Consider the following 19,165-nt stretch of genomic DNA (forward strand, 5'->3'; position numbering starts at 1 on the left):
GACACACTGAACTCTATCAGAGAAATAGTTGGTGAACCAGGCGAGGCAATCATTTGAGAAACCAAGGCTGTCGAGTCTGCCGATGAGGATGTGGTGATTGACAGAGTCGAAAGCCTTGGTCAGGTCAATGAATACTGCTGCACAGTATTGTTTCTTATCGATGGCGGTTAAGATATAATTTAGGACCTTGAGCGTGGCTGAGGTGCACCCATGACCAGCTCTGAAACCAGATTGCATAGCGGAGAAGGTATGGTGGGATTCAAAATTGTCGGTAATCTGTTTGTTGACTTGGCTTTCGAAGACCTTAGAAAGGCAGGGTAGGATAGATATAGGTCTGTAGCAGTTTGGGTCAAGAGTGTCCCAGTTTGAAGAGGGGGATGACCGCAGCTGCTTTCCAATCTTTGGGAATCTCAGACGACACGAAAGAGAGGTTGAACAGGCTAGTAAATAGGGGTTGCAACAATTTCGGCAGATCATTTTAGAAAGAAAGGGTTCAGATTGTCTAGCCCGGCTGATTTGTAGGGGTCCAGATTTTGCAGCTCATTCAGAACATCAGCTGACTGGATTTGGGAGAAGGAGAAATGGGGAAGGCTTGGTTGCGAGTTGCTGTGGGGGGCGCAGTGCTGTTGACCGGGGTAGGGGTAGTCAGGTGGAAAGCATGGCCAGCCGTAGAAAAATGCTTTTTGAAATTCTCAATTATAGTGGATTTATCGGTGGTGACAGTGTTTCCTATCCTCGGTGCAGTGGGCAGCTGGGAGGAGGTGTTCTTATTCTCCATGGACTTTACAGTGTCCCAGAACTTTTTTGAGTTTGTGTTGCAGGATTTGAAAAGTTTTACATCTACTAGTATCCCAGAATTCCTTTACGGGTATTACGATAGATTAAATAATTAATACCTTTGCATAATCAAAACAGCTTATGTTAAAGTTCACAGTTGGCTAGTGTTATGTACAAGCTCAAAAGAAGCAGTGGCCTGGCTTTGGCCCCAGGTGAGAGCAGGTGCCCATGTAAATGAAAGTTCGAGCCTTTTGGGTAAACACTTGTGCGTTGCTTTGCCATGTGGTATAATGAACTGAAGTAGATAAACCAATGAAGAAGCTGATAATGTGTAGCGTGATCATTTTTGTTGTGATGCAGTGCATGGGATTGTGAAGACTAAAATGTACGGTATAGCAATGTACTAATGCAACCTGTGCGTGTACGCGGCGTTACGTACTTCACGTTCTGTCTGCGCATGACGTCACCGACGACGAGAGGTGTTTGTTCTGGATCCTGGGAAAGAAAGATCCCGCGCACCTTGACAACCGAATAAACGAGGTAAAACGTATTCGTTTTTTTTTTCACACCGTGTGAATGCACGCCTTTATAAAGTAATGTATTTCACACGAAGCTCCTGTTGAGCACAAATCTAAGGACTTCGTCGTTAGAGGTCGACGTAGCGTGCGCCTACAGGGAGCGAGCGGTCTGTAAAGGCCTGCTACTGAGACACGGGAATTAAACAAGCTAACTAAGATATCCCTTTCTAATATCTCTGACTAAGCTAACAAAAAACGAACCCTTCAGTGTTAACGTTATGCCCTAGTATTGTCCTGATTACATCACAACCTACTTCATTTGGATTTCCACGGGCCTCTCTTAACACAAGATTACAGTAACGTTAGCTAAGCTAACTGTATCAACTAGCTACCTATCATCACTAGTATTAGATAACTAACTACCTTTCCACAGGTCGTTGACTTGGCTAGTTGTTGGCCAGCTAACAACATCAACAGTATTGACATCTAGTTGATTAGCTAGCAAGTAAGACAACTAAAGTTGCTTTCGTATGAGCTCAGCTTGCTGTGTTGGATGGTATGCGCGAGACTACCTAACCTTTTGGGAATACTGGTACAAAAATTGTTACGTAGTTAGTTTACATTCTAGAAGAGAAGATACGCAAGAAACACATGATTTTCAGTTCAGTAGGTCGCTAACTAGCTGGATTTTTAACAAATGGTCACTTTCCAAATTTAACGAGGATGAACGTGCTTACTTCTCACATATCTGGCCTGACAATGACAAGTGACTGTTCATACAACGCCATTTTCGTTCCCTCAACTGGATTTGAAGTAGGTAATATTTCGTAACTACGCAAAGGATCCACCACTGTAATGTTAACTTAGCTTGCTAGCTAACGTTAACTGCTTCGGACTGGACTTTGTATATCTAACGAGACTTCGTTTTAAGCGTGTTCTCTTGCTCGGTTTGGCGAAACCGTGACATCTGCACTTATGCAGTTGCCACTAGAGTAATATAGTAACAAAACATTTGAAAAGGCGTTTGGGATTTTGAATAGGGACTTGAAGCTGCTTGCTTGCAGTCGCCATTTTGTGTTGTCCCAGGAGGTCTGAAGAGAAGTGGAAAAACGTTGGTGGTTTATAGAACAGATGTAAGGAAACAAGCCGAATTGTCATATTTTGTTTGTCTAAAATCTCATCCATAGAGTGAACATTGTTGGTGTATTTCAAGTACAGTATCGTAGCCTTGTTTTCCGTGACAATTTCGCTGCTGCTGTCGACGCTGTACTTTCGTTTTGACTGGTTACTCTCGACTTTGGCATACCGTTAGTATCCTCTGATTAGGGTTAGAACAAGCATTTCACGTATTGATGTTGCCCATGCCTTGTATTTGTATCCTTAAGTACACACACTTCACTTAATGGTATTTTTCCTACTCTATGTACCAGGACCCCTCGGGGGCTGTCACCTCTTTTTCTCTGTTGCATTGCTTTTCTGACAATCAATTGCATTTACCATTAACGTTATTGGTTAAGTTGAATTGCTTTTATGAAGCTTTTAGGTTAGTGTGTTTATGTCCATCCGTATCTATCTACACTGGTACCAAATGCATCTGGATTTGTGTCAAAGGGCAGTGGAAATAGTTAGGGAGCATCCAATAAAATGTGCTGTAAACAGGAGGGGTGTTGAGTTTAGAAGAAGAACAGGAGAATTTGGCTAAACCTATTGATCAAGTTAATGTGTGACGACTCCACTATTTCCAGAAAAATGCATGTTAAATATTCACAATATTAGTAGAGCGAGAAAGTTAGGGCTATATTAATTTAGGATGAAAAATAATCATTTTTTAAACTGCTATTTTTTTAAACAGGTTAGCACTAAAATTATAAAATGCATAAAGTTCCATGTGAATTCACAATGCAGCTTTGCTGCTGCTGGCAATGGTTTGGGTCCCACGGTGCATCCCTTTCATAAGATTAAACATTGCACCTGTACTGCCATTACTGTATTTCTTTCTCATTTAACTGCTTGCCATACAGGACTTTGCTGCTGTCGCTTGTCTTTTGCTGCCATTTTCCAACTGTTAACAATGATGGCTTAATAGTGGGTAGTTGACTCAAATAATTGATGAATCGACTCCTACGATATAGTATTTTTGGAACGGAGGAGTGATTAGTTGCCCTACTTCCGAGAACACAGACACTCACATCTTTCATAGCTAGCTACAGAGGGACGGGGAGAGGGGCACAGTATAAGCAGGTTGACCACCAGGTCGACAGTCAAAACTGTGCACTAGGCCTGTCTATCGGCAATCAAAAACTGTATCTCGCAATGGAATGCTGTATTTCATAATTTCTTGGCTTGCAATATCTCAAACCTTCAATAAACCAGGGCCTAGCATCAATGAATTGGCTAGGATATTGAGATGAGTGAGATGCAACACTTTGCTCAAACACAGTATATGCGCAGGTTTGGTAGCCAGGGCAACCAAAGAGCTCGGAAGTTGAACCTTGCGCTTCAACACTCTTAGTTGTTGCAGAAATTGAACCACTAGGCTGTTTACTTTCTGCATCAACGTTTTCACTTTGGGATTTTTCTTGCCGTTAAGGATCCCAATTTCTTTTTAAAAGTTTTAACATTTAAACATTCACACCATTTAATAGTAATCGAATACAACTCTTGAATTGAGTTGCGTCCATCCCTAGTGAGGATATTGATTTTGAGGCCTAAGGTGGGGGATGGATAATTTCTTGGCTACATCTGTCTATATGCTGTTCAGATTGTCATTGAGGCCATGTAAGCTATAGGGCAATTCCACAGTGACAGAATGATGCTGAGACTCAGATTTGTCTCTTAAAATGCATGCCAAACAAAAAAAAGCAATGATTGCAAAGTTAAACAAACATACAACTCTATGCACAAGAAACACTTTTAACAATTTCCACAGAAAATTTCATAAGTTTACTTGAACGGTACAAATTTTGGTCACAGAATGCCAGCACAAATAGCAAAAAACAGAATTCTGTTACCAAACATTGCATCTGCACTGTTCAAGTAAATTTGTTTTAGTAAAATGTTCTGTGAACATATTAAAAATAGTCCAGTATCATTCTGTTACTGTGGAATTGCCCTCGATCTTACTTGTCCTCCTTGAGAAAATCTGCGGGTACTCTCTATGGTTAAGTAACCATGGTAACTCCATCCTTGGCCTAGTTGTGGAAAAACCTCAATGGAGGGGAGCGAATGGAGTGGAGGATAAACAAAATCACTTAATTTTAACCTCGTCCTGTTTTAATCATGATTCATTAATCAATAATGATTTATAGTCTTGATTATTACCATGTTATGGTGAAACTATACTAGTCGTCTAATATTAAACAGCTCGTATGGATTTTCTTTCCGTCTCCCTGATGAAATTGTCTAAAAGCAGCTCCTGGAACATTGTTGACTCATCATGCCTCCCTTGTATGCCATTCCATAAAAGCCTTTCAGTAGAGCTGTGTCCGGCATACACTACATGACCAAAAGTATGTGGACACCTGCTTGTCGAACATCTCATTCCAAAATCATGAACATTATTACGAAGTTGGTCCACCCCTTTGCTGCTATAACAGCTTCCACTCTTCCGGGAAGGCTTTCCTCTAGATATTGCTGCGGGGACTTGCTTCCATTCAGCCACAAGCATTAGTGAGGTTGGGCGATTAGGTCTGGCTCGCAGTTGGTGGTCCAATTCATCTCAAAGGTGTTCGATGGGGTTGAGGTCAGGGCTATGTGGATGCCAGTCAAGTTCTTCCACACCAATCTCAACAAACCATTTTTGTATGGACTTCGCTTTGTGCTTGGGGGCATTGTCATGCTGAAACAGAAAAGAGCCTTCCACAAAGTTGGAAGCAAAGAATCGTCTAGACCATCATTGTATTCTGTAGCGTTAAGATTTCCCTTCACTGGAACTAAAGGGCCTAGCCCGAAACATGAAAAACAGCTCCAGACCATTAATCCTCCTCTGACAAATTGTACAGTTGGCACAATGCATTTGGACAGGTAGCGTTCTCCTCGGGTAGCGTTCTCATCACTCCAGAGAACGCATTTCCACTGCTCCAGAGTCTAATGATGGCGAGCTTTATACCACTCCAGCCAATGCTTGGCATTGGGCATGGTGGTCTTAGGCTTGTGTGCGGCTGCTCGATCATGGAAACTCATCTCATGAAGCTCCCGACGAACAGTTCTTGTGCTGACGTTGCTTCCAGAGGCAGTTTGGAACTCGGAAGTGAGTGTTGCTCTCGGGTGCTTTTAGTCAACTGTAAGTGCTGTTATTATATATATATATATTTATTTATTTCTTTTTGCACTCTGCAGTACTGTTCTGTGAGCTTGTGTGGCCTACCATTTCGTGGCTGAGCCGTTGTTGCTCCTAGACGTTTCCACTTCACAATAACAGCACTTACAGTTGACTAAAAGCAGCTCTAGCAGGGCAGAAATTTGTTGAACTGACTTGTGCCACGTTGAAAGTCACTGAGCTCTTCGGTAAGGCCATTTTACTGCCAATGTTTGTCTATGGAGATTGCATGACTCCCCCTTGCACACCTTTCCTAAAAACAGCAGTCTGATTGCATCATGTGTGCCAATGCCAGGACCAGAGAATGTAGCACTGGGCTGCGTTCAGCATGAAACAACTTTTAGGTTTGTTGAGAATCAGATGTAGGCGTAAATATTATATAGTAGAGTAACACACATGCCTCTTACCTGTAGCGGGTGAATCATGTCAGCTCTAGTGGTGACATTTCTATCTGCCATGTACGTTGCACCTTCCTGAATGCGACCCAGATTTGTCTAGACCAGTGGTTCTTAACCTGGGTTCGATTGTACCCCAGGGGTTCGGTGAGTCAGTCTCAGGGGTTCGGCGGAGGTCAAGACACACTTCCGACTCATATGATTCGTGATGACACGCCCCGCTTGGCCATCATTGGCTGCAGGTGATCACGCTACATCGCTTGGCCTATCTGTGCTGCAGGGAATTTGGTGCGCTCAGTAGTCGACTTGTGACTGTCGTGATGGTACGTCTTGTGATTTCTTTCTTAATATTTTAATTCCTTCATATTTACTATGTCGAGCAAAAAAAGAAAGTGGTCGGACGAATATGTACAATATGGATTCACATGTATAACGGAACGTGATGGGAGTCAGCGTCCTAACTGCATGATTTGCAATGCCAAGTTAAGCAATTCTAATCTAGCACCGGCAAAACTAAGAGAACACTTCCTTAAGCTGCATGGAGATGGAAAATACAAGAACACAACGCTCGCTGAATTCAAGGTGAAGAGAGCCAGATTCGATGAAAAGGCTACTCTGCCTGTTCTCAGCTTTGTACCCATCAACAAACCGATCCTCACAGCATCGTACGAAGTTGCTTACCTGATCGCAAAGCAGGGCAAACCACACACCATTGGTGAAACACTCAGAAAACCAGCTGTGTTGAAGACGGAGAATATCATGCTGGGAAAAGAGGCTGAAGTTAAGTTATCCCCAATTCCTCTTTCAAATGACACCATCAGCGACAGAATAGAGGACATGAGCAAAGACATCTTGGCTCAAGTAGTTGCAGATCTGATTTCAAGCCCGGCAAAATTCAGCCTTCAACTCGACGAGACCGCAGACGTTTCCAATCTAAGCCAGCTTGCTGTATTCGTGCTCTATGTGAAAGACGCCGTGATAAAGGAAGATTTTTTTTATTTTGTAAGCCTCTTACAACAACAACTAAGGCAGCCAATGTGAAGAAACTTGTGGATGACTTCTTCAAAGACAACAATCTTTCATGGGATATGGTTTCTGCAGTTTGTTCGGACGGAGCTCCAGTCATGCTGGGAAGAAAGTCTGGTTTTGGTGCGCTAGTGAAAGCCGATGCACCACACATCATTGTTACGCATTGTATTCTGCACAGGCATGCGTTGGCAACAAAAACCTTGCCTACAAAACTGGCAGAAGTATTAAAAATTGTAGTGGAATGCGTGAACTATGTGCGAACTAGTGCTCTGAGGCACCACATCTTCAGTGAGCTGTGTAAAGAAATGGGCTCTGAATTCGAGGTACTTCTGTACCATTCTAACGTTCGGTGGTTATCCCGGGGACAGGTGCTGAATCGTGTTTTTGCCGTGCGTGTGGAATTAGCCCTGTTTTTGCAAGAGCACCAACATTGTCATGCAGATTGCTTCAAAAATTCTGAGTTCATTCTCATTTTAGCGTACATAGCTGATATCTTCGCAGCTCTCAATCATCTCAATCAAAAGATGCAGGGTGGTGGAGTCAACATCATCGAAGCGGAGGAAAACCTGAAGGCTTTTCAAAAAAAGCTACAGTTATGGAAATGATGAACAGAGAACGATAACTTCGCAAACTTTCCCCTGCTGGATGACTGTGTAAGTAAGATCGAAGATGTATCTGGAATCTGAGACATTTCTGTACCCGCGGAACTGAAGCAAGCAATTGCCACGCACTTAGATGGGCTTGCAAAGTCTCTCAACGGATACTTCCCTACAAGAGAGTCATATCCAGCATGGGTGAGACAGCCGTTCACGTTTAGTGTTGAGACAACAGATGTCAATGACGAATACCTCGATGAAATCATTGAAATTCAGCAGAGCCAGGTTCAACAGCAACTCTTCAGAACAACAACGCTTTCAACGTTTTGGTGTCAACAAATGGTAACGTACCCTGTTATTGCTAAGAAAGCTCTGGAGATTTTCATACCGTTTGTTACAACATATCTTTGCGAGCAATCCTTTTCGAGGATGCTGGACATAAAAACGAAGAAAAGGAACAGACTTTGTTGCGAAAATGACATGAGAGTGGCACTTGCCAAGGTGAAGCAGCGTATTTCTGAACTGGTCTCTGAAAGGCAACAGCAGAAGTCACACTAATTTGCAGTAAATATTCATTATTATGTTTTTGTTTTTGTGTGAAAATCATGTTTTGATGATTTTGTTCTTTGAACACAGTGATGTTGATGCACGGTTCATTTTGTGCACCAGTAAAATATATACATACCTATGTTTTGAATTTGAAAAAAATCATATTTTATTTTTCCAATTAAGAAGGGTTCGGTGAATGCGAATATGAAACTGGTGGGGTTCAGTACCTCCAACAAGGTTAAGAACCACTGGTCTAGACCCTAGGGTCTTTGTGCGTGTGTCATGTTTGAGAGTTTGCTTCCCTCTCTCTCGCTCGTGTTCTCATGGACTGTCCTCTCTGTCCTTTTCCCAGGTGTACTCCCCTTTTCCTCATCAGCAGTGTGCCTAAGGGGACTCTTCTCTGGATCAGGTGACGGGCCGGGCCACGTGGCACCTCTTTGCTGAATGAGGCCGGAGAGGAAATGCACTCTCGATTAAGGACCTCCACGCAGAGATACACATGTAAGTTTATCATCTAGCGTACTAGTATATTTTCCTCTGGAACTGACTGAGGGAAAAGTATAGCTTCCCTGGCCGTGTGTGTAATGTGTACTGGATCGTGTTCAGGGAGAAAGCGTTTCAAATTGTAGTGAAACAGGGAGGCACTATGCTAATACCTGCATTTGTCCAATAAAACCACTGATTGTTGTTGCATGTAAAAACACACACACCCAGAGCCAGCAGATTGGCTGGCTGTCCCTTCTCTCTCCTCGACTGGGGTCCCTGTTGGTTTTGGCTGCTCTGTTGCTCACATGATTAATGGCCTCTGAAGTCTGAAGGCACTTCCTCCTCCTGGCCCACTCATCTCCTCTGTGTGTGTGCGAGAGATTGTGTTTAATTCTTCTTGTGTGACTTTTTAAATAATTTTTGCTCTGCATTGTTGATAAGTGCTCATAGCAAGCATTTCACTGTAAAGTCTACCGTTGTATTCGACACATCTGACAAATAACATTTGAATTGTGTGTGTGTGCCCGAGTGTGTGTGCCTCCACTGCTGTCTCTGCCTCTCCTGCCTTCTAACCCAACCCCCCCCCCCCCCCCCCCCATCCCATCCTCCCTAATAATGCAGGAAGCCAGACCCAGGCAGCCCCCTCCTCCCCTCTCCCATCCATGACTGAATGTTGCAGTAAGTGCTCAGTAAGGTAGGGCGATGTCAACATTAGTCCTGTGTGTCTGTTTGTGTGGTGCGCACATAATTGAGCAGTGACCGTCTGGGGTATTGTTTGTAGATTGCTGAGGATTTTTTATTTATTTAATACATTTTTTAGAATAAGGCTGTAACTTAACAAAATATGGAAAAAGTCAAGGAGTCTGAATACTTTCCGAAGGCACGGCTTTTGCCCAGGTCCAAAGCAATAGGGTGCCATTTGGGACGTAGCCCCAGCCTCTATGAATCTGGAGCTTTGTCACTCTGGCAGCTGCTGTATTGTCCCTGGGTAGGGGTGTGTATGGCACGTGGATAGTCTGGGAGGAGGGGGTGGGGCGTGCTGTGCTGCTAGGAAGACAGTGTCTGTAGTACAGAAGGTGTCCTAGGGGGCGTTTGAAATGGCACCCTAATCTCTAAAGTGCATTACTTTGGACCGGTGTATACTTTTGTCCAGAGCCCTATGTTACCATAATCTTTGTGTAGTGCACTACTTTTGACCAGAACTCTATGGGCCCTGGTCAAAGTAGTACACTATATAGGAAATATAGGGTGCCATTTGAGACACCCCTACACTGGCTGTATGTGTGGAATCAGATCTGACACATCTCTCACTGATCAAGGCTAGACAACAGTATAGAAATCAGTGCTCAGCAAAATTGAATGAACTTAGTGGGAAAATCAAATAAATGTATTGAATTGATTAGAAAATCCATTCATTTGCCAAAGATTGTCATAAGACATGAACGAAATGCGTCAGTGATACATATTTTCCTTCAACTTGCTGAAGTGGCAAAAGCACAGGAATGCCCCTGTCTGTCTGCGCGTGTTTGTCTACCACTTTGTGTAGCCTAGGCTAAATCTAAGCCACCCGCAACCATAATAGCTTCATTATTTTATAAAAAGTTCAACCTGCTTTTTTAAAATGCAATAATCACTGATCTGACTTTCAAGTCTTTTTCAAGTAATGAAAATGCCCATTTTGTTATAAAGTTAAGCAGAACCATGCATAATGCACATTCACTAATAATGGCTAACTTGTTGTTGCACTGCAGGCATTATAGAACATTAACACAGGTCTCAAAATCAATCTCTCAAGCACAAACCCATGTGCTAGTGAGCAGCCAGCTAATCTTTCTATTTCAAGTTTAGCCAACTTGGATCTATTTGCTAACTGACAAGGTAGAACAGTTGAATTGTTATGAACACACCCTTCTGTCCGTCCTCAACTGTTTGAACAGCATACTAGCCTGTCCACTTGGTTCAGATGTTGAAATCAAGTGGCCTACCTTATTTCTCAGATTGAGAACCAGTTGCCAATTCCTTATATAATTGTGCTTTATGCTTATTGCAGATTTTGTGTGTATAAATGGGAAAGAGCACATGGCACAGGTGGAGATGTGACCAAAAAGACATCTCGAGCTTGATTCTTGCGATACAGGCATTTGGAATATCACGCTAAACATACATTTGAATTAATTTGATGTATCGCCCAGCGCTACCCGATTCTCCTTTGACCATTGAAATGCGCAGTCTAATTGTGTAGGTGTTAAGAAACAAATATGAAGATATATATATATATATATATATATACACACGCACACACAGCCCTGATTGGCTGATAGGATGGTCTAGAGCCCATCCCCTTACTCAGAAGTGAAGTCATTGGTCTATTATAATCCGATCACATTGTGATGTAATGATGTGGAACAAAAGTTCCATCCCACACGAAAAGCCTGAAATTCCAAGCTTTTTTTTCCTCCATGTTTTTTTTAAACTGCACTGCCCCTTTAAAGTGTGTGTGTTTAGTGCGGTGGGGGTGATTGATCTGTGCATGTGCCAACACCGGTAGCGCAAGCTTTATATGTCCAAATTCAGAATCAAATAGTATTTGCAAAAATAAAATGGTCACTAACTGTGGTAAAACAACAATTGGGTTGCTGATTTTCTGCTTTGATCACAAGTCCCATCAGGTAGCCTGATTTCAGATGTCATATAAACAGGATTATTAGAGAGATTGTTCTTCTTGCAAAGCATGTAAATGTTTTAATTGAAGTAATATTTGAATTTGATTCTCCACAATCGTATTATTGTGTGCATGTAACCGTGCTCTCTTTCTCTCCCTATCTCGCTTTCCATCTCTTTCTTTGCCTCTCGCTCTCTCTTTCCCAAACTCTCTCTTTCTCTCTGTCTCGCTTGCTCTTGCATAACACACATTAATCACGTGATTTAGGTCAATTGAACAGTGAACAAATGGTCTGACAGACACCGATATCTGTTCCACACAATACATTCCTACCTGAACATTTGTTCTGTGACGTTGCACCCCCCTGAACAGAGCCTTGATCTGTGCATCAGAGCCATGAGGTAAAGGTGTCGTTCAGTTGGTTGAGCTCAGTCTACTACTCAGGGTTTTCGTTAGCTGTTAATACCCAGCTTTTGCCCATTTAAAAATAATGAAAAAGACGATAAATACAATTGGCACAGGCCACATGTCAGGGAAAAGAAGAACAAAAAAATATGAATTGCTTTTTAATTTTTATGAAGCTTAGACCAACTGGTTGTATGAATTTGGGATCTACCGTCCCAGAGTCTGTTTAGGCTATTTCTTTCTCGACAAGCTGACCAATAGAATATGTCAACCTACTATCCACCATAGTAGAAAACTTTACATAGTTGACATACTCTTGTCTATACCAAAATAAATACAATTATTCATAATAGGCTAATAAAACATGATTTGGCCACAGAGGATCATTAGCTTCCCCTAGCCTGCCTACAGTCACATTGCTTACTATCGGAAGGCAAGGCAGTGCACGCAATTGGTGCAGCACGTGCTGCAAATATATTATTGAGTTGCACCTGTCAGTGAAAAGTATAGGCCCAGCCAGGCATATGGCAATATTTCCAAATTAAATTGCGGGATAACATAGTTTGGAAAGCAAACGGCTATTGTTGTAAAGAAAATACACTAAACTAAAAAAAAGGACACATATCAAAAAACGTAATTGAGCGAACAACAGTAGGCCAGCGGAGTGCATGAGTGCGCACAGCACATCTTCACTCTCATTGTTGGGTCAGTGCCACAGTTTGTCTCCCCTTCTCGTAGGCCTATTACATGGACAACGTCATTTTTACTGATCTGTTGGTCAGTGTCAGCACCGTTGGCTACCCAGTAATCTACCCGGTAATCTAATCTACTCATCACATTATGAATAGTAGGCTATCTTACATCAGTCTGCAAATGCGATGATTCATGGAATGCTTTATTATAAAGATGCATTTTTATGGGGAAAATTTGCTTCACCAAACAATAGGCTTTGCCTATGCATAGGCTAGTGATTTTTCTGTTCCTTACAAGTCTTGTTGGAAAGGAGAGGAAAAGTAAATGTGGTCAGTTATTCTAACATCTTCAAGGTGCAAGGAAAGGACACACATCCTTGCATCCTCGACTTGAATGTTTTGTTAAGATGAATCACCATAATCTAAATGTGATTTCTGTCATTCTGATTAGGGTGGACACCCTAATCGGGCTACTGGGTCCGGTAAATTTCTCAAATGTCCCGTAAATTAAAATGTTGCTGGTCAAGTGTCTGGTGCCACATTTTCATAACTGAAACGCTGGTACTACTGTACCCTCAGACACCCGGTCTTAATTACAGCACAGCAGGCTTCATTCTCTCTCTCTCTCCTGCAATCTATCTCTCTGGACATGGGTGATCTCTCCCTTTACTTCTGCTCTGTCACTCTTTCTGTCATGCCCTCCCTTAATTTTCTCTCTTGCTTTCTCTCTCCAGTTGTATGTGACGTGGTCTCTTGTCATCATGTTATTTGGTAAGACAGTAGTTGGTGTCATTTTAATGGGTCATGATGAGGTGAATCACTGTTTCTGGAGACAGATGGCTGGCTGATTTACGGGGGGGGGGGATTATTAATTGTCTTCTGGGGAACGCTGTAGCTGTGTGTGTCACACTCTCTCCCGCAAACGCACACAGCCTTGAATGAAATGACTACTTGCTGACAAGTGTTTTATTATGCTCGTAAAGCAAGGGATGCCTTTCTGTTAACTTGTGTGGGAATTCCATTATTCCACAGTATATTGTTGAGGAGTATGTTTGAACAGCCTGTCTCGTGCCAAATTTCTCCCCCGTGTCTGAGTTGATATCAGTTTGTGGGAGATGAATATCCACTGTTTCAAGCAGGATTTATTTCAGCCGTCTCTGACCAATGTTTTTATAGGCCTTCCTATTGGCCGCGGAGACAAAATGTTGGTTGTTTTAAAGCTAATTTGTTGCAATTCTACACATTTTGCCACGGTTTACACTGTGTTCTTATGCTACATACTTTATCTCGCTTAAGTTTACTCTGAATGTTTACCATCCTAAAATGTGTTATTTGCAATTTAGCAGTCCCGCTGGCCTTGTGAAGAAGGAATGGATAGCTCGATCCTCCCCTTCTGATAGCACTGTCTTACATATCTCTCTCTCCCTTTCGTTGTTTCTCTTCTTTCTCTCTCTGCATTGACAAAAGCCTGGCCGGCGTGGATGCTTTTGTTTTGGCCTAGTCTAGACGTGCTGCGTGAGTGTGCGCGTGCAGCAGCAGTGTGGTGGTGAGGGAGGGATGTAGGGAGGGATGTAGGGGGAAGGAGCGAGAGCAATAGATAAGGTAGCCCTTGGTTTGGTGGGGGTAAGCAGGCTTTGGTTCACAAGATCAGCCCGAAAGGAGAACAGCAAGTGGGGGAGGGGCAGGGTGTTATGGAAGGAGGGAGGGAAGAAGGGTGGTGTGCCAAAGGTGGGGAGGGAGAGAGAGAGGGAGGGACCTCAAGCTATTGATGGGGGAAAAGAAAAGGGAGGGGTGGAGGGAGAGGGAGGGGTAACAAGCTGTGGGCTGAGACTAGCGCTCAATGAGGAAGCGAAACAGCCGAGCCATTTTCAGTGTTGAATAACCACAGCACGCCGCTTGCTGTGTGTGTGTTTGAGAGAGAGGAGAGCTACGAGAGAAAGGAAAGAAGCAAGCTCTCCTGCTCCTGGATATTTATTTTTTTTACCGGAGCCCTCTCCTTCCTTTCGCACTCTTACTGCTTGTGAGGGGGGAGGCCCGGGGTGGACACACAATGGGGCGAGGAGCCTGTGGCTACTGGGCCGTTGTATTGCTGCTGAGAGGGGGAGGGGGTCGAGCGAAGGAGACCGGCACACACAGCTAACTCAGCCAGCCGGCTCCAGCCAGGCCTCAACAGGCTCAATCTTACCCCGCTCCCTGGCCCTTTTCTGTTTTTTGTAGGTTTTTTCAAGGAATACCCCTCACTTAAACCTGGATCTATGGATTAATCGTGTGTGGATTATTGTTTATGGATTTTGTGAAACTGATTTATATTGGAACCTTGAAAAGAACCCATTTCTCTCTTCCTGTGTTTGTGGGAAAAGGAGAGAAAGGGAGCCAAACTTCTCCTGTTTTCTTTTTTTGCTTTGTGTTGAGGGAAGCTTCTAGATGGATTACAAGATGCATGCTAAGTCTAACGATCTGCTGGATTTTCAGACTCTGGATGCGCTCTTGGAAAAAATTGCACATTATTCTTCTGTCTCTGTGAAAAGGTAACGTTTGGTAGATAGAGATTTAAATATATATATATATATATATATATATATATATATATATATATATATATATATATATATTCCCTCGTGTTTCCCATTCAAGATTTTACTGAGCTACAGTTGATAAGAGGAAATCAGTCAATTTAAATAAATTCATTGGGCCCTAAACTTATGGATTTCACGTAACTGGGAACACACATGCATCTGTTGGTCATTGTTGTCCTTAGCTTATACCTGCTTATAACCCCACTGCTACCATGGGGCACTCTGTTCACAACGTTGACATCAGCAAACCGGTTGCCAACCCAACGCCATACAAGTGGTCTGCGGTTGTGAGGCCGGTTGGACGTGCTAACAAATTCTCTACCGTAAGAGAAATGAACATTAAATTATCTGGCAACAGCTCTGGTGGACATTCCTGCAGTCAGCATGCCAATTGCACGCTCCCTCAACATTTGACATTTGTGGCATTGTGTTGTGACAAAACTAAACCTTTTAGTTACCTTTTATTGTTCCCAGCACAAGGTGCACCTCTGTAATGATCATGCTGTTTAATCAGCTTCTTGATATGCCACCCCTATCAGGTGGATAGATTATCTTATCTTGGCAGAGTAAAAATGCTAACAGGGATGTAAGCAAATTTGTGCAAAAAATCTGAGAGAAATAAGCTTTATGTGCGTATGCAACAATTCTAGGATCTTTTAATTTCAGCTCATGAAACATGGGACCAACACTTCATAGGTTGCGTTTTTTTAAATTTTTATTCAGTGTACATAAACTAAGCCTACAGCTTACATTTGTACTCTATTAAGGCCACCTAATCTAAAATGTGGAACTGAAAGGGAAATCTCCAGTTTACAGAGAGAGGTCTTTGTTTGTGGACATCAAATATGACCTATTAATGTGTCATTTTCTCTGAAGTAGCCTATTAGTTGAAAGCCTGTGGAAATCATTGGTTTCGGAGGATTGCATTGTTTGCCACCATTCTGCCAGTAACTCTCCTGAAGGGCGATAGGTGTGGGGGGTTACAGAGAGAGTGGGTTGTATTTGTGGCAGCAGGGCTATTTTCTGGGGGTAATGTATCCTGATTCCTGGAAATGTCTTGGTGAATGAATCAGCCCTGTGAGTTCAGCCTGTGAGGAAGGGAGGGAGAAAGAGAGCAAGGGGGTTCCTTTATCTCCAGTTCTCTGTGTTTTGTTTACAAAGTGACTCAGTGAATCGTATGTGAGTGTTATCACTTCTCTCCAGTCTTGGTGTGTGTTCTCCTCACCCCTTCGTCCTGGCTTTTTGTCCACTTTTAACAGATTATTTTGTGTATTGAAACTTTTTGCTCCTGTTGAGCACCACCCTGTGTGTTTGGTGCACCTAGATGCAAAGTCAGAGATGAGTGTTTCACCACAGTGTTCTGTGACTTCGACCAAACACACCCAACCTGGTTAATGTAGGCTTGTCACCAGCAGCAGTGCGTGTGTTAGGGTTGGCTGATATACTATATGATAATATTGAGTATTGGTGATATTTGAACTTGACAAATCAAAACTGTGCAGTTTTATCAGTGTGTATCAATATGAAGTCTAAATGAATAAAGCCTCTTTTTTTTGTCATACGTGTATTTTTTTTTAATGAGAAGGCAACTATACTATCATAAATAAGCACAGTGGAATTATTTTTGTCATCAACAATGCACAATGATAATATCAGATATCTGCAATATTTGGAGTAGCATATCATGGAATAGGTCTCCCCAAATATTGCCCAACCCACGTGTGTGCGCATGCGTGTGTGTGTGGTGTTGAGTCACTCAGAGGAAGCCTGCTTGCCTCTACAGAGCCCCACAGCACACACAGCCAGTAAAGAGAAGGAGGACTTTGAACAGTCAGACATTACGCATGCTTCTGACTCAGATTGGCTCCCTCAAAAAAGTGGGTTTAGGTTCCAGGAATGGCATGCCAGATGCATGCATGAGCCTGCATGCATGTAGGTGAGAGCTGACGTGAGAGGTGAGGCAGTTTGCCTCCCAAATGGCACTGCCTCCCTGGTCCACAGTAGTTCCATATGTAAGGCAGGATTCCCCAACTGGTGGTCTGCGAGTGGTTTTAATTTGGCCCCCCAAGTTTCCAAATATTGTTGTTGCATTTTCATTGTTGGAAATAAAAACACCAGGAAATCACCTCCAATTGATTTTAATTCAGCAATTAACAAGGTTTGAAATAATTGTTTTAGTCAAATATTACATATGTTTGGGCTTCTTGTGGTCAATTTGCAGTATACTAATTATTTGTAATTATGTTCTGGACCCTTAACCATCCACTCAATACAAAAATGGTCCCCCGGCTGAATCTAGTTGACGATCCCTGATGTAGGGAATGGGGCGTTATTTGGGACAAAGACGTAGCCTAAATCCTGGCCAGGCTGACCGAAAGCATGCTGTGCCCATTACGGACCCCCACTGGGTGAAGATGTGACGGTTCACTCCACTGTCTGACGCACAACATACTTTAGACGGAAAGAGTTAAAATGAAATAGGCTAGACCCATTAGTCTGTAGGCTGTGTATTTCCCTCAACATCATCAAACCAATAGTTTATTTATCCAATGTTTCAGATTTTTGTGGCATAAATAACTAACTACAGTTTGTGTCCAAAAATGAAATTCCAGAATGATGAGTACTTTTGACTGCCGACTGCTGTACAGGTGCAATGCTTAACCATCTGAAACAGATGCACCGTAAGACCCAAACCAATGCTGGCAGCAGCACCGCTGCGTTGTGAATTCACATAAGGAATTTTTGTGGAATAACTATGTAAAAATGTGTTTTGCAGTTTAAAACATCAACTTTCTTTGTGGCCACTTCTCTAGGCACATGTAGTCCACTTTTTTTTTAGCCATTTGGGACCTACTTGTAGCTGCATGTCTCTTACTGCACTGTTGTGTAGAGTGGGATCCTCTGGCCTACTTTCCTACTGGCTGCAGCTACCTCCCCTCCCCAAGTGTTTTTAAATGTTTTATTTGACCTTTTATTTAACTAGGCAAATCAGTTTAGAACAAATTCTTATTTACAATGACGACCTAAACCGGCCAAACCTGGACGACGCTGGGCCAATTGTGTGCCGCCCTATGAGACTCCCAATCACGGCCGGTTGTGATACAGCCTGGATTTGAACACTGGTCTCTGTAGTGACGCCGCGAGCACTGAGATGCAGTGCCTTAGATCGCTGCGCCACTCGGGAGGAAAACGTGAATGATTATTTACTTTCTAGATGGAATAGATTAGCCTAGTAGATACGGTACATCTATTTTGTAACCTGACATGAGGTGTGTGTCCCTCAAATGGCACCCTATTCCCTATGACGCTAGTCAAAAAGTAGTGCACTATATAGGGAATAGGGTGCCGTTTAGGACAAGATTTCCCTTTTCAAGTGAAAGTCACTGATAGATCCTGATTTCCTGGCTACGACTAGGCCCCTTGATAACCAGAGCCGCCTCCTCCCCTCTCTCCCAACATTCCTCGGCAGTCTGTGGTGATCTATGTCCAGGTCAACTGTTGTTCCAGAGCCCAGAGCGGTAGGGGGTATGTGGTAAGACACGCACATCGGTAGGCAGGAAGTCACAACTCTTGTTGGAATCTGCATCTGCTGAGTCATATTTACAAAGTACATCAGAGTAGGAGACAGTGCTGATCTCGGATAAGGTCCCCCCCATCCATATAATCGAAAACTGATCCTAGATCAGCACAGCAGCGCTCCGACTCCTGAGACCTTTTGTGAATACGGGCCCTGGTGTTGTTGCCCTTTGGGCCGCAGCAGGAAAGAATCAGAGCGATTTATGTATTTATGCTGTTTTCTTTTGAAGTGTGGTCGTGTAATGCACCAAGACTGAGCCCCCCCCAGTGACCAAACAGTTTAATCACAATGGATGTGTTTTGGCCATCATGCATTGGTCAGCCATCAAGCATTGGTCAGCGGCTTTGTCAGCTTCTCGATTAGCCACTTCTATTCCTGGTGAGATTAGTATTTTTGACATGTACATGTCAATTGTCTGTTGGACTACCAGTCTGAAAAGTTTCCTGTTGCCAATTGAAACCAAACATTTTGCTGTCACTTATGTGAAGTAGGAAGGTGAGAATGGACCCAAGTAGACCTGATTAGGGAACACGTCTCAAATGGCACCCTATTCCCTATAGTGCGCTACTTTTGAACTGGTCATAA

At 42.9% G+C, this 19,165-nt stretch overlaps 1 protein-coding gene across 11 annotated transcripts in view; it reads left to right on the forward strand.

The window, feature by feature from the left end:
- The first annotated feature begins 1,226 nt into the window (after positions 1–1,226).
- The window catches only part of LOC139364546 (bromodomain-containing protein 4-like), a 51,842-nt gene continuing 33,903 nt past the window's right edge, over positions 1,227–19,165 (forward strand). For 3 of the 11 annotated variants that reach the window (XM_071101356.1, XM_071101359.1, XM_071101357.1), the window contains exon 1: positions 14,298–14,955. In XM_071101356.1, coding sequence (XP_070957457.1) covers positions 14,852–14,955 — 104 coding nt within the window. In that variant the 5' untranslated portion in view covers positions 14,298–14,851. Of the gene's footprint in view, positions 2,429–8,534; positions 8,684–9,289; positions 9,363–14,297; positions 14,956–19,165 lie in introns of those variants that run through there. The other 8 variants (XM_071101365.1, XM_071101368.1, XM_071101361.1 and 5 more) reach the window with 7 other exon arrangements.

The sequence above is a fragment of the Oncorhynchus clarkii genome, chromosome 13, assembly GCF_045791955.1.
Source record: "Oncorhynchus clarkii lewisi isolate Uvic-CL-2024 chromosome 13, UVic_Ocla_1.0, whole genome shotgun sequence".
Lineage (NCBI taxonomy): Eukaryota > Metazoa > Chordata > Actinopteri > Salmoniformes > Salmonidae > Oncorhynchus > Oncorhynchus clarkii.